Here is a 15,192-nt window from a genome sequence, read left to right on the forward strand (position 1 = left end):
CAAGTTTTATATGTTTGGTTGATTGCATTTTATTTTAATATTTAACAGCTGAGCTGCGATATCAAGCAAGCAATGCAAGAATTTGTGTGCGCGCGCATGAGGCGCCGTCGCGACCACTGGAACCTTTTTTCCTAAAATGTACTTTGTAATTTATGTTTTACGGTCGTAATTTAAAAGCCAGACATAATTCATACATTTACAAAATACATTTAAATAACGAAAACAAGCAGAATGTCTGTTTCCTTTCCTAGATCACTGGAGTGCACCACAATGAACCACTTTCGTTTTGTTAATATGTAGACCTAATTATATGGTGAAATAGGCCTAAATATTCCCTTTTGTTGTATATGTGTTATGTTAGCCTATAGTTTTATTCTGAACCGCTGCATGTGCGTGATGTGGCGTTGTGTGAACTCATGTTCTACATATCCTGTAATTTTTGCTGGTTTCAAAATGCACAACAAGCTGCATATTAGCCTACTTGACATTCATTTTCACTTAAATGTAGGCCTAATGGTGACATATATCATCGGAAAAACTAATGTCAGGGAATTGCCATTGTAACTTACCTAACCTATTGATGACATGACAGCTGAGCCTGATCGAGCGCGTCAGCGCGGGCATATCGCACTTTAGAGCGTCAGTGCGGGCATTTCACTCACGTTGGATGCATCAGCGTCACATTTGCATAGGCTGTACTATTTGAATTCGTGATTGGTTGACTGCCAAAGCGAAATATTAAATAGAACGAAAAACTAACGTTATTAACCGGTTAATGGCCATTTCAAATGAGCGTTTCTGTTCAAAACGATTAAATCTGATTCAGTTTCCGTTTCTGGTTATGTTCCAGTCAAAATTTTGCTTTGTTTTGTTTTCGTTCCTTGAACCGGTTCAGAGCTCTGCACCCTGGTATCGGATCAGTACTCGGTATCGGCCGATACCCTGAGCTCAGGTATCGGAATCGGTATCGGGAATGGAAAAGGGGTATGTCTCCTTGTTCACCTAAATGCCTGGTAAGGTGTCATTTTCCTTGCTTTACTGTGTAACAGAGACTATGGTGACATTACTATTTTTTTTCGTGTCAATACATGTTTATTTTAATGCGAACAATGCGCTATCGTTTTAATTTAGCACTGTGCAGCGCAGCAAAAATAGACTCGTCGTGGAAACGATCGCTGCACCACTCCTGGAACGCAGTGCTGGACCGCATCTGCGTGCAGTGTGAACGCTCTAATCCATTCATATGGGCACAGAAAAAAAAGCACACTGCAAACAGAGTATGTGTGAAACAGGCATTGGTGTGTATGCGCATGCACTATTGCGCACAACGTTTCTATACTTTAACCATCTCCGAGGATAGTGGGGGTCGCGAGTCACTGGCATTGTTATTTTGGTGGTCGTGGGCTGAAAAGTTTGGGAACCCTTGATATAGAATATAGATTAACATTGCATTACAATGTTTGTGAAAGAGCCATGTGTTAGAGGGCACTTAAATTAATTTATGATTTGCTGACTGTCTGAACCAAAGAAATAAAAGCAAACTATTTGTACCATATCCAGGGCGCTATGATTTTGACGACGCAGAAAATACAGACAGAATCGCAAAATCCATTTATAGCAATGGAATTTGAAGCGGAATGTCACGTAATTTGTCAAATTTTGGATGAATAAATCAAAAGTAGGTGGGTAAATCATGATATGGACTAGTGTCTGTGAATATTACACTGCAAAAAGACTATTTGAATATGATTTCTACATGTTCTGCGTGAATGGCGCAGACGCGCAAATGTTTACACATACTGAAGCAATCATGACACTTGTGGCATTTTTTCCAGTGTTTTCATCTGACTATATGACGACATGAATACAACCTTCATCTCCAGAGCTGCTGTGAGAGTCACTTCATGAGCATTTTACCATTTAATTTAAGAAAATATAGCCCTATTTCCTATTGTATGGTATAATGTAATGTACTACTACTACTACTACTACTACTACTACTACTAATGATAATAATAAAATATTCAAGACTTTATTTTTGAATGAGTAATCACAATTTTTCATCTATTGTTTAATTTTAACATTAATTTGGTAAAAAATAAATAAATAAATAAATAAACAAACACAATGAGAAGAAACTAAGTTTAGAGCCCTACATATTGAACTGTATAGCATCATTTTTTCCCCCCATTGCATCGTATCGTATTGCATCGATGGGGTGAATCGTATCGCATCGCATCGGTAGCTGCTTCATTTGTATCTTTAATGTATCGTATCGTTGGCTGCATTGAGAAGCGTATCGCATCGGCCTCAGTTATGGAGATGCACATTCCTATATTGATTTTTACGTTGACTGTCTGTATCAAACGAAAACCCATTACCTGTACGCCAGGAAGGCCACTGGCCGCTGATGTCCGTGTTCATCTGTCATTGATCCGACACTCGGAGGTTCAACGATCACATCGTATATGATGCCTGAAGAGATCAGAAGATTATAGCAGCATTATCACAGCTTTGTTTAGTCATTTGGAGACAGAGTAATGTCGCACTTTATTTAATTATTTTGCAAAATAATCATTCATTCTTGTTCATATCAGAACAAGAACAGGAGGAACAGAAGAGCAAATAATTCTGTCTACGTGTACGATATAATTTGAGATGTATGAATGCGAACAGCATTGTCAGAGAAATCAGACTAAGTCGCAAGATTATTTCACAAAGCACGAAGCATGCATCTTCATATTCACATAAAGTTTAATACACAACGTCACAACAAATATGACTTGTAAATAAACGATTGTGCTGCTATCTGCACAGACAACAGGATAAGGGTTAGTAGCTTAAGGCTAGTTTAACCTGAGATGGCTTTGAGACTCTTACCACCGGTGATGAGAAAATATGAAACAATCACGACAGCATATACGGTCATTGCAGAAGGCATATGTAGCCATGATGGTTTTTTAAGTTTGATATTCGGGCATTCAAGTACAGCAAACGGTAGGCTGAAGAGAGTCTCCATGGTTTAACTCGATCGATGCTATTCCAGTGGTTGCCCGGTTAATGCATACGTCACAGTATTCGTAGAGCGACGTGTACAGGAAGGAAGAGAGTGCGGAGTTCCGATTAGGGGCAAAGGGTATGCATCGACGTCACTTTCCCGCCGGAAGCGCGCTCCCTCAGCTGGACTGAGTGGCAAAAGAACCTGCTGCGTGACCAGGGGCGTAGTTTGTGGGGGGGATGGGGGGAGGTCACCCCCCCAATATTCAAATGCTTCAGTTACAACCCCCCCCCCCCCAATATTTCAACATGAAAATCACAGCAGATCAAATTAAAAATATGTAGAATTCATTTATTTTGTAACAATAATTTTGTTTGTATTCAAATATGAGTTTGTCATAATAAATTAGACAAAAATATTCTCCCCCTCCATTGAACCGATTGGTAACGCCCAACCAACGCGCCTCGCTCTTTCACCAAAACAACGCGAGTGGAGCTGTACTGTTTGAATGAGACAGCGCGGGTAGCACCAAAAATGAAGAGAACCGCTGCCCAGAAAACTATATTAAACCGCTGGTCCGTTAAAAAGAATAAAGCATGTACTGAGAAGGAGGTATGAGAATGTTGTGTAATACACTCATATTTTAGCTAGCTAATCCATTACAATGTAGCCATAACTATCAGTGTAACTGTAACCAGTTACCAAAACAGCCGTCTGTTTTGTTTGTTCATTTTTCAATAGTGTCTGTAATGATCAATGACAAAAATATTCACATCGGTGTTTGTTTTCTTCCAAAATTAATCTGACTTTTGAACGAATTGGCTGACCCAGCTAACATCAGACCAGCGGGCCACTGGCGGCCCACCGGCGGCAAAGTGGGCGGCCCACCGGCGGACGCCACCAGCGGTCCGCTGGAATTTTGCTCATCGTTATTCCAGCGGACCACCGGCGGCAGCCGCCACTTTTCCGACGGTGGTCCGCTATCGAGCCGCTGGTTTATAATAAAGGTTTTCTGGCGGCCCGCGGTCGGTCCACGGTTTATAATCAGTTCCTTATATTAACCACTGTCCTTCCACACTATAATGAATCAATGTACACCACTCTCAATAGCAGTTGCAAATTTATTTTTAAATACATTTTCAATGAACAGACTAAATAAATACATACATTTATTCATTTATCAGATGTTTTTATCCAACGTGAATATTAGTAAAGTAAATTAGGAGCATTAAATTCACATTTATTTCTAAATTAACCTTGGTTTTACCACAGCATTTGCAGTAAAAACAACAAAATGAACCATGGTTTTACTACAACTATGGTTTATCTATGATTGTTGTTGTAAAACCATAACTACAAAGCGCATGGTTTCAAAACCTATAGTACCTAGTCATGATAACCATAGTTGCTACAGTTTTACCATAGTAAAACCATATAGTGCTTTTTACAATATATATTAGTTTAAAAGCAGCTTTACAGAAAATGCATGTTCAATATTATACAATAGCAAAATATCGTTTAATCAGCCAGAGGAATGTCAATATGACAATAGCTCTAAGATGAAGTCAATTTAAAATCGTGTTCAGTCAAACAGACAAAAGGATGCTACCTTCAACATTTTTAAAGGGCAAGTTTGCAGATTTTCAACACACTTTGTGTTGTTACAATGTTGGTCATATATGTAAATGGAGAATGTTTAATCTTTCTCTGAGTTACATGTACTGAGATATATGAAAGCTTGTTTCCACCATGAAATAAAAATAAAAAATTGCAAATTCTTATCTCACAATTCTGACTTTTTCTCAGAATTGCGAGATTTAAATATCACAATTGTGATTTATAAAGTCAGAATTGCATAATATAAAGTCAGAATTGCGAGTTAAAAGTCAGAATTGCAAGTTATAGTCAGAATTGCATGATATAAAGTCAGAATTGCAAGTTATAGTCAGAATTGCATGTTATAAAGTCAGAATTGTGAGATATAAAGTCAGAACTGCGTGTTATAAAGTCAGAATTGCATGATATAAAGTCAGAATTGCATGTTATAAAGTCAGAATTGTGAGATATAAAGTCAGAATTGCATGATGTAAAGTCAGAATTGTGATATAAAGTCAGAATTGCGAATTAAAAGTCAGAATTGCAAGTTATAGTCAGAATTGCATGATATAAAGTCAGAATTGCATGATATAAAGTCAGAATTGCATGATATAAAGTCAGAATTGTGAGATATAAAGTCAGAACTGTGTGTTATAAAGTCAGAATTGCGAGATATAAAGTCAGAATTGTGAGTTATAAAGTCAGAATTGCATGATAGAAAGTCGCAATTACCTAGGGCTGCACAATTTATTGCGATTAAAGACTGCAATTATTTTTTGCGCAGCTCGTACTGTGCGATAAATTGTGCAGGCCTACAATTACCTTTTTTATTTAGTGACGGAAACAAGCTTCCATAGAGATATCCGTTTATTTGTCAGCAAAACTGTCATGCAAACCTTCCCTTTGAGACACTTGCCCGGTTTCACAGACAAGGATTAAAGGGTTAGTTCACCCAAAAATAAAATTTCTGTCATTAATTACTCACCCTAGTCACCCTCTTGTCCTTCCACACTAAGACCTTTGTTCATCTTCAGAACACAAATTAATATATTTTTGATTAAATCCGAGGGTATCTGATCCACACATAGGCAGCAAAGTCATTGCACCTTTTGAGGTCCAGAAATGTAGTTGAAAACATAGTTAAAATAGTCAACGTGACTACAGTTGTTCGACCTTAATGTTATGAAGCGACGAGAATACTTTTTGAACCACTGTAGTCACATTGACTATTTTAACCATGTTTTCATCTACCTTTCTGGATGTCAAAAGGTGCAATGACTTATTAATTATTGATAATTATTAATTAATGACAGAAATGTAATTTTGGAGTGAACTAACCCTTTAACTGAAAGAATATCTTAAAATATGTCAGTGTTATTGTTTTGTGTCAAGATGCACAACAGTAATGTTTTTTTATTTTTTTCTAAAGCATGTTTAAAAAAGCTACTTAAATGTCCTAATTTAACTAAGACCTAATCCTGACTTAATCTAAGCCCTGTCTGTGAACCCGGACCAATGATTACAATATAAGGATAATATCTGTCAGTTTTGTATGTTCATCTATAGTTTCCATCATCTGAAGTCTTCACAAGTGAGGCTGGATCCAAACTGGAGCTGCCATAATCTCTAGTAACCTTGCTGGGCATCCTGAAATAGAAACAGCAACAGGAGAAAAATTAGCTAACTACCTCCTTTAATGGACTTTGATATGATGATTTGCTGCTCAAGAAACATTTTTGATTATCATCAATGCTGAAAACAGTTGTGCTGATTAATATTGATGTGGAAACTGTTTTAACTTTCTATTCATCAAAGTATTCTGAAAAAAATGTGAAGCAACACAACTGTTTTCAACATTGATAATAATCATAAATGTTTCTTGAGCATCAAATCATATCAGAATGATTTCTGAGGGATCATGTGACACTGAAGACTGGAGTAATGATGCTGAAAATTCAGCTTTGATCACAGGAATAAATTACAGTTTACTATATATTCACATAATAAAAATGATTTTAAATTGTAATATTTCAGAATGTTACTGTTTTTACTGTATGTTGATCCAGTGAATGTATCCTTTGTGAGCAGAAGTTAAAAACATTAAAAATCTTATCGACCCAACACTTTTGAACATTAGTGTATGTTTAAGAGGGTTTACTTACTAGTCATGTGGTCCGACAGGAACTTTTTTATCCGCTCCAACTCTGCTATGGTGCAGGGCATCAGCAGGGAAGTATCTAGGAACATAAACAATTTGTCACAGAGCCAACATTATTTTTATACAATGCCAGGTTTATTAAAAGAAAAGAAGCTACAGCAGAAAAAGAAGAATATACATAAAATAACAGGATTTGTGTTTTTAGGTTTACTTATTATTCATCAAATATTGCTCATACTGTGTCACTTACATTTGGATGTCAAAGCCTTCTTAAAACAAATAAAATAAATAAAAAATGTAAATTTGAGAAAATAAAAAAGAAGAAAATAACAGATGCATGGTATAGGTGAAAAATGTTGTGGGGAAAAAAATGGATATGGAGTTATTTGGTGAGTTTCCTCAGCTCATCTTAGGCCTGCACGATTCTGGGAAAAATATTAATCACGATTTTTTAGCTTAGAATTGATATCACGATTCTCTACAACGATTTTTTTCTCATGAAATGTAATGTTTATTGCACACATGAACCATGACAAAACAAAACAAATTGGAAGTAACGTACCAAAAATATTTGTTTTGGCACCTATAGAACATTGCACATCACCACAAGCCTGTAAACATAGAGGCTTCAATGAATAGAACTACCGCACTCGCTCGACGAGTGAAACACGAGACTAGCGTTCACACCAAACGCGAATAGAGAGTCAAATTCGCGTCTACCGCGTCTAGTTTGCCGCTTGAACATTTTGAATGCATTCGCGCGTCTAGAGCGAAATAGACGCGCGTAAAAAACAAGCGTTTGAAGCGAAATTGACACGCGTCCGAGGCGAAATCCGCTTCTTGTGTGAGGGGCAACTGCTAGGCGGTTGTCTGTTTGCAAGATGGCTGATGTTGATCGTGCGTTCATCGAGAGAGCCACCGCTTTGTATTTGCTCTGGAGAGCAGAACAGCGGCGTAGGGGTCAGCGTCGCGGGAAGGCTGCGGGTCGATAAACTTGTACGTGACTCAAAAGTGAAATGTGTATTTACAACTTACCAGGTAGCCCAATCTCCTCACCGACACTCTTCCAAGCGAGCTCCTTTTTATTCCTGTCTGAAGTATGAACTTGTGTCATAAATCTCTGGCTGACGCGCGAATGAGGCGAATTCGCGTCTTCCGCGCCGTGAGACCTCCAGACGCGCGTAAACGCGTCTTTACATTGACTTAACATTGAAATCATTCGCGCCAGACGCTCTATTCGCGTTTGGTGTGAACAGGCGCTTTGTCGTTGGCTGAGGGTGAAGCCCTGTGAGAGCGGTCCTTTCAAAATAAAGGCTGATTTTTAATTTTTTTTTAAATCGAAGTCATTTAAAAATTAAATCGTGAACAGGGTGAATCGAGATCGCGATTTTATAACGATTTATCGTGCAGGCCTAGCTCATCTGTGTTTCCTTCTTCTGTCAGCAGCTTCCTTCAGAGATGTTGAAATCTTCGGAGATTCCCCTCTGTTTTAGAGGGTTATTTTGTCTTTGCTGAAATCACAGAACAATGTTTATCAATATTTGTTTACCATGAGAGCTCAAAATGCTTTTGAAAACGTGCTTCCTGCAAGTTACGTCACCGATTAACAGTAGGCTACATTTACGTTTATAAATTAGCCAGATTCTAATCTCCTATTGACAGCAAAACCTTTACAAAACTATCAAAACCTATCATCTACACATAAAGATGTTATTAAAAGCCTAAACTATTATAAACAAATCAACTAATAGAGTTAGCCTACCTCTTCTGAAAACGGGATGCTAACGGAGTTTTTCGAAGACACTAAACTTTTTCTATAAAGTAAATATTCAACATAAGTGTGTCAATTACATGTTAGAGAAGTGTCAAGAACAGTTGTGTGTATTATTTGTGTGCTTTTAGCGACTAAACTCACCTGAAATAAGTGAAAACAACAGCGAGAGGCTGCCGTTTTTGCTGCTTGTCAGTTGTTGTTTCTCCGTTTCCATGGCAACGCTGCGCCGCTTCAGTGTTTGAAAGCGCTTCGAATGTTCGGCGCGCGCACGCATTAAAACGCGTCACAGTCATGCAGCATTTACATAAATAAACATCTAGAATTAAAACATTACATAAAAATCTCATTAATATTAATTCATGAATTTAAAACTCATTTTGTAGTTTTATGACCCGATCATAGGCGCAAAAATGCCACCCCAGCACGTGATAGTGGGACAATTGTGGCACTTTTATAACTTAATAACTGTATAACTTAAACTTTTATAACTTAATTATTTATTGTTGTTTTTACAAACATTCAACCACGTTATTTTATTTGAAAGCGTGCCCATAGGCAGTTTTTTATACCACGCTTTTGATATATATTAGGTTCTCAATATTTTTATTCAGTGTTTTCAGATTCTTTTTAACTGCAACGACAATATAAAATAAATACACACTTATCAAAAAAGATGTCCTGTAAGTGCTCAGTAGAAACTGGACCGACTATCAGTTTGCCACTGGTGTACCAACGGTGGTCCAGCAGCGGCAAACCGCTGGTGGCGTGCCACCCGAGAAACGCTGGCAGACCGATGGCATTTTCAGATTGGTCGGCTTGCCGACGGTGGTCCGACCGTCTCTAGCCGCTGACTTTGTGCCGCCCAAAAAACGCTGGCGGACCGCCAGGTCATTGTTAGCTGGGGAATGAACGATTTAAGTGACTCACTCACTCAATAAAAAAGCGAATCGCTGCCGCCTACTGGCGGTTTCAATATTTAACATAATTTCTTTCTTTTTAGAATCACCGTTATGTTAGAATTTGATGAATGATTATACATACATTTCATAAAGTTCTGATAGATAGATAGATAGATAGATAGATAGATAGATAGATAGATAGATAGATAGATAGATAGATAGATAGATAGATAGATAGATTATCCAATAACACTACACATAAAACAGATTATTATTTTTTAATATAAAACAAAAAAACAAACAGGCAGCATACGTTCAACCCCCCCAATGTTGAAACCAAATCTACGCCCTTGTGCGTGACTGTGGCCGTTTCTCAAAACCAAGTTCGCAAACTTCGGACTCACGTCCTTGGTAGTTGGGACTTGGCAAGTTCGACTCAGTCAGGAGAACAAACTCCAGTGGACGGGAGAACACAAGTCCTGTGATTCTGCAAATGGAACAGCAGCGTTCTTGATAACGTCACTCAGCTCGCTCTGGCTTCTCCGGTTATCTCTTTATGTATATTTTAGCCAACAATAAAACGAATTTTGTTATAAAACACCACTCTGCCTCTTTTCGTTTTATTTAAAAAACAAACAAAAACATTAATAGTCTCAGGCAACGAGTGACTGATTATCTGCAATGTCTGAATATATAATTTATCACAAAACGAAATATTAAACAACCCTGCCTCTTTTCGTATATATTTCAAAAATATTAAATGTAATTCTATTTGTGCATACTCTGATTAACCTAACTGTAATGAAATGAAATAGGCAATAACATAAACAAAACATATGTCTCTATATGTTTTATGTCAGTTTTAATGATCAATAATAGCCATTATAAAAGGTAAGAATATACAATAAGAAATAAAGCAAACAATTCAGTCAAGCATACAAAATCAGCGCTTTAGTAGGATACAAAAGTTAATAACCATAACGTTATGAAATGTCACGTTGCCCTCAGCCAAAACGGAGCCAGCGGCAAACGTCAGAAGGATTAGCCGAGGTAAGGCTGCTCTCGGCTGGGTACATGAGCGCTGAGCGTCCGGTGATCGCCTGGATCTCACAACTCCGACAACGTCAGATCAAATTGTCAGAAAGGCGCTATCTTTATCAATAAACCACAAATTTGAGCTTTAAACCTGCACATTTTCGCCTGAAAAACTCTTAAAACTACATATCATTACATAATAACAGTATATGTTTAAATTATGCGGGTTTTCTCCTTTTCTATTGACGCTTGCTGGTTAGTACGAGATGCATTCTGGGATACCTGGCTGTCTCAAGTCTGCACAAGTCACCTCTCGATGCATCCTCGATAAAAGGGGCGGATCAAGAACACATCCGGGGATTTGATCTGAACTTGGCTAGATGTGAACTTTGAATTGGAACAGTACTTGGACAGCGACTGATGACGTTTCACAAGTCCACAAGAACACAAGTACAGACAAGTACGCATATTGAGAAACGGCCTGTATTTAACCCTTAAATGCATGACTGTTTCGCCAAAAGAGTGCCCCAGGGATGACGCGTTTTTGTAGGCAAAACCCGGAAGCGAGTTAGCATTTTAGGACTTCCGGTTCCAACGCCGTAAAGTCTATGGGTTTTTTGAATGGGTTTTTGCTAAATCGCCTGAAATAAGGGCTGTGGTAAACAAAGCCTCTAAATACTTTCACGTTTTGATCTATGACATAAAACACACCAGTTATAACCCACTTGTGATTTTTTAAACTTTTACTGTGTCTTAAATTCGGCGGTTGCTAACAAATTGCTAAACGGGACTACTTCCTTTGGCAGGGACTTTAGATGTCATCATGACAAACAGGACATTTGGACAGCATTTCTCATGAAAAAGTGGATAAGTATTCATACACAGCGCATATATAATCAGTGAGCATGTTTTTAAATAGAGTTGTTTTCTAAATAAAGTTTGAGGACGCTTGGTGGTGACGACGTTGATCCGCGACCATGGTGTGCTGTAGTCCATTTATAGCCTACTGTTAGCCTTTTATATCTGACGACTTTATTTAGGCTTCAAAATCTATAAATGTTGTGATAACTTGTAAAGATTATCTTGATAGACAAAACATGTAAGTGTCATAACCCTTTGTTAAACACAGAGCTTATTTTCTGCGATTTTTCAAAAGTCTATGGGAAAAATGAATAGGCTTTCAGTCGAGGGAACCCGTGTGCTGCTAACTTCCGGGTTGGCCTACAAAAACGCGTCATCCCTGGGGCACTCTATCATTCTTACATATTCGGGTCTTTATCGACCCGGAACTATATCTAACATGGAAGGATTTCTACCTGTCGCGGTAATATAAAACTCCTCTGATATTAGAGTAACAATTACAGAAGAATAAAATAAAGCATATTTTGTTACCTTTTGGAGCTTGAAAGGGCTCAGTCTGAGCAGATGTTTTATGCCATCACCACTGTCCTCGTCAGAGCTTATTTCCCAGTACATTCAGCAAATAATAGGCTAGTTTTAGTTTCAGGTCACGAATATAAGCCCATTTGCGATCTCAAACGTATTCTCAAAACTATTTCATTTTCAACATCTTCAAAATCAATATTTCTATCACTAACAGCTTCACCAGATCCATCCAGTAACAGTCCTATTTCATTGCATTCAGTATTTACTCTGCAGTAAATCACTGAGCCATTTCATGTTGTTATTATTATTTCGTTTTCTGTCTGAATGAGTCGTCACTTCAGCATTGTGTATCAGACACTGCCACCTTGTGGTATAAAGGTGAATCGCACTTATTCCATCATCTAAGATTCAATTATTGTTGTGCAGAAAAATACGTACACTCATACACACCTCGGGTCGTTTGCGACCTTATACAATTTTTACAAAAAATGAATACAAAAATAGGCATTCTTTTATAATTGTATGTTTTTTTTCTTGTTATATTCTCTATAATGAATTGATTGAGGAATACCAAGAAGGTTGATGTCTAACTTTAAAAAATGAACGAGGAGGAGAGTATAGTGAATGACGTCCCGGGTCACAAAAGACCCGAGGTATGCATTTAAGAGTTAACAGAGGAAACTGCGAAAACATGAGTAAAACTAACGTATTACACTAAAGGTTGGATTTGAATGTGTTCCTATCCAGCTTGTCAAATAAACCTAATCCATGGATATTGACATGCAGCCAGGAGTCGTTTTTCCTGACATTTATATGTGCCTGATTTGACGCCGGGGAAATACATAAAGCAAATCTGCCTGTGAATATTTTATATAACTACAATATAGACAGGTTTAAATCCGCGTAATCACTTATATCAATGTTATATCGTCATATTGTCCAGCCCTAAAACATATATAGTTTTATAGTTTTTGTCAGTGTTGTTGTTTATTGAAAAACACCCAATTATGCAGAATATAAGATGGAAAATATTTAATTGATCAGTTGTCAACACAATATATAACAATACAATATATACGTGATTTTACCTCAAAATCCAACAATTTGACACAAAATGATAACTGCAAATCCGAGTTTCTCTGCCTGGAGTCGTTGCTTTCTCCAATTTTTAAATACATACAGGTTTTGTATCAAAGCTATTTGTACAGTCAATCACAAAGCTCTTTCCCGTTTTGGAAGTGTTTTGTGTTTTTTTCACGACATTCACGCTGAAAACCAATGCTGCCGCTCAAGGAGCTCGCACACCGGACGTGAAGCTCAGCGCCGCGACACGTCTTTCAACTTCGAACACATTGTTTTACATTTTTTCTGAGTCGTAGCTGGCGCTGAGCTTTGCGTCCGGTGTATGAGCCCCTTCAGTCTTTTGCCACTCAGTGGGCGTGACCGCAGTCGTAACGATCCACGGTGACGTCACGTGGATATCCTCTATATACACTGGCTGCGTCCGAAATCTGGAAAATGCTGCCTTCCGAGGACACATTTCAAGGTAGTAAATAAGGCATCAAGGCACGTCCGAATCCAATGTTAGCTTCACTTCCTCTCTCATGAGATACCTTCCTCAGATCGATTTTTGAAGGAAGCAGATGTATCCTTAAGCCGAGTTCAGATTGCACGATTTTAGCCCAATTTTGGCTCGCTGACAGGTTTTGAGAAATCGCCGACAAATGCTTGAAATCACAAGCAAATCGGGGTTCTTTCACGCGAGTGACAATCACGCAGTGTGAATGAGCAAATACGCTGACGAGTCGCTGACACTCGTGAGATATTTGGCATGCTAAATATCTGGACCTGTCGGCGATTCAAAATCCTGCTGTGTGAAAAGTGTTCTGACTGAAAACTACATCGGCGATGACCGACAGCCAATGAGAGAGCAAGATACAGAGCAGCGGGGAGTTCGGGGAGGAGTTATAGACCACAATTTCAGCAAGCATGGCTTCATACACATAAACATTACAATTCTATCAAACAAAAACAAAGCACAAACCTTTGCTTGACCATCCGCAACAGCAGCACATTGAAAAATTATGTATTTACCTCCAACTCTCGATGCAGAACACACAATCCACAGTCTCCCCAACCATTTCCTCCTTCATATTCTTCTTTTCTTTTACTTGTTTTCACTGCAAATCAGCGCAAAGGCAATTCATATTGCAAGCTTCTTGCGGGCTACCGTTTTTAATAATAATAATAATAACTCCGGTCTTGCACACGTGATATCGCGTTGTTTCCTTGTCACATCTCGCGTGGTTGTGAAACGTAGTTTGCGTGCCAGACAGAGTTGTCGGCGATTCTTCCTATTGTAAAGTCATGCAGTGTGAAAACTTCTGTCGCCGATCCATCGTGCAGTTTGAACACAGCAGCGACTGAATGCTGGCCAAGATAGTCATGCAGTGTGAAAAGAACAGTGACCCGACTACTTTGAAAATCGTGCAGTCTGAACTCGGCTTTAGCTGCCTTTGATATCCCACAATCCTGTGCTTTCCATTCTGTGACAGTTGAGCTAGAAAAATAAAGATGGCGTCTGAAAGTTGCGTTTGCTGCTCAGTTTGTGTATAAATGTACGATTTTGATCAACATATTTCAATTTTGATATCATTTCTATCGAGAAATTACTACTGTAGTAATTAAATATTTGTTTAGTTCTCACCAAAGCTTGCGCTATATTGCTGTAGATCATTAAACTGTTACGCTGCCTCAGAAGTCTGTCCGAAATCAATTTCGTGAAGTACCTTCATGCACAAATGCTGCCGTACAAGTCATTCTCTTATAAGATAGCAAAGCAGCAAGACAGCTATAGGTTTTCGGGCGCAGCCACTGACAAGAAGCGACACTCAATATATCGTTCCATTGCAACACCGGCGCCCAGCAGCGGCCCTGCATTTCCGCCATTTTGGGGTGTAAGCGACTCGCAGTCCACTAGTTTCTATGGCAAGTTTCTTATATGCTTTGTTAAAAAAAAAAAAAAAAACATACATTAAAGCTGAAATTCAACCTGAATGATGACAACACAGAATAAAATACTTTTAACAGTTTATTTTACAGACTTTGTGTAAGCCTTCCACTTTCAAAAAACCTTTTGTTCTCTAGAAACCCAGTGGGTTCAAATTCTTTAAAAGATCTAGTATTAGCATTAGGCTTATAAACACTGAATTAACATATGAAATTAAATTAAGGACAAGCATCAGAAAAATTAGGAATGTTGGACAATAAATATAACAGCTTGATTTTGCAGTGTTGTCTAATGTCCGTTAAAGCAAAAGTGCCCAAAAGTGGGAATTTTATGCGA

General features: G+C 38.2%; 1 protein-coding gene and 1 long non-coding RNA gene across 2 annotated transcripts in view; both read right to left on the reverse strand.

The window, feature by feature from the left end:
* The window catches only part of ostc (oligosaccharyltransferase complex subunit), a 45,697-nt gene extending 42,594 nt beyond the window's left edge, over window positions 1-3,103 (reverse strand). Inside the window, exons 1-2 of the mRNA XM_067399903.1 lie at window positions 2,881-3,103; window positions 2,382-2,475 (exon numbers count right to left, since the gene is read on the reverse strand). Of these exons, the coding sequence (XP_067256004.1) occupies window positions 2,382-2,475; window positions 2,881-3,019 (233 nt within the window). The 5' untranslated portion in view covers window positions 3,020-3,103. The remainder of the gene's footprint in view (window positions 1-2,381; window positions 2,476-2,880) is intronic.
* Window positions 3,104-5,858: 2,755 nt separating this feature from the next.
* LOC137030886 (uncharacterized) lies at window positions 5,859-8,126 on the reverse strand. Its single transcript, XR_010896473.1, has 3 exons — window positions 7,003-8,126; window positions 6,757-6,831; window positions 5,859-6,241 (listed from the first exon to the last, which is right to left on the reverse strand). It is a non-coding gene; the product is annotated as an uncharacterized lncRNA (long non-coding RNA).
* Window positions 8,127-15,192: the final 7,066 nt, after the last annotated feature.

The sequence above is a fragment of the Chanodichthys erythropterus genome, chromosome 11 (assembly GCF_024489055.1).
Source record: "Chanodichthys erythropterus isolate Z2021 chromosome 11, ASM2448905v1, whole genome shotgun sequence".
Lineage (NCBI taxonomy): Eukaryota > Metazoa > Chordata > Actinopteri > Cypriniformes > Xenocyprididae > Chanodichthys > Chanodichthys erythropterus.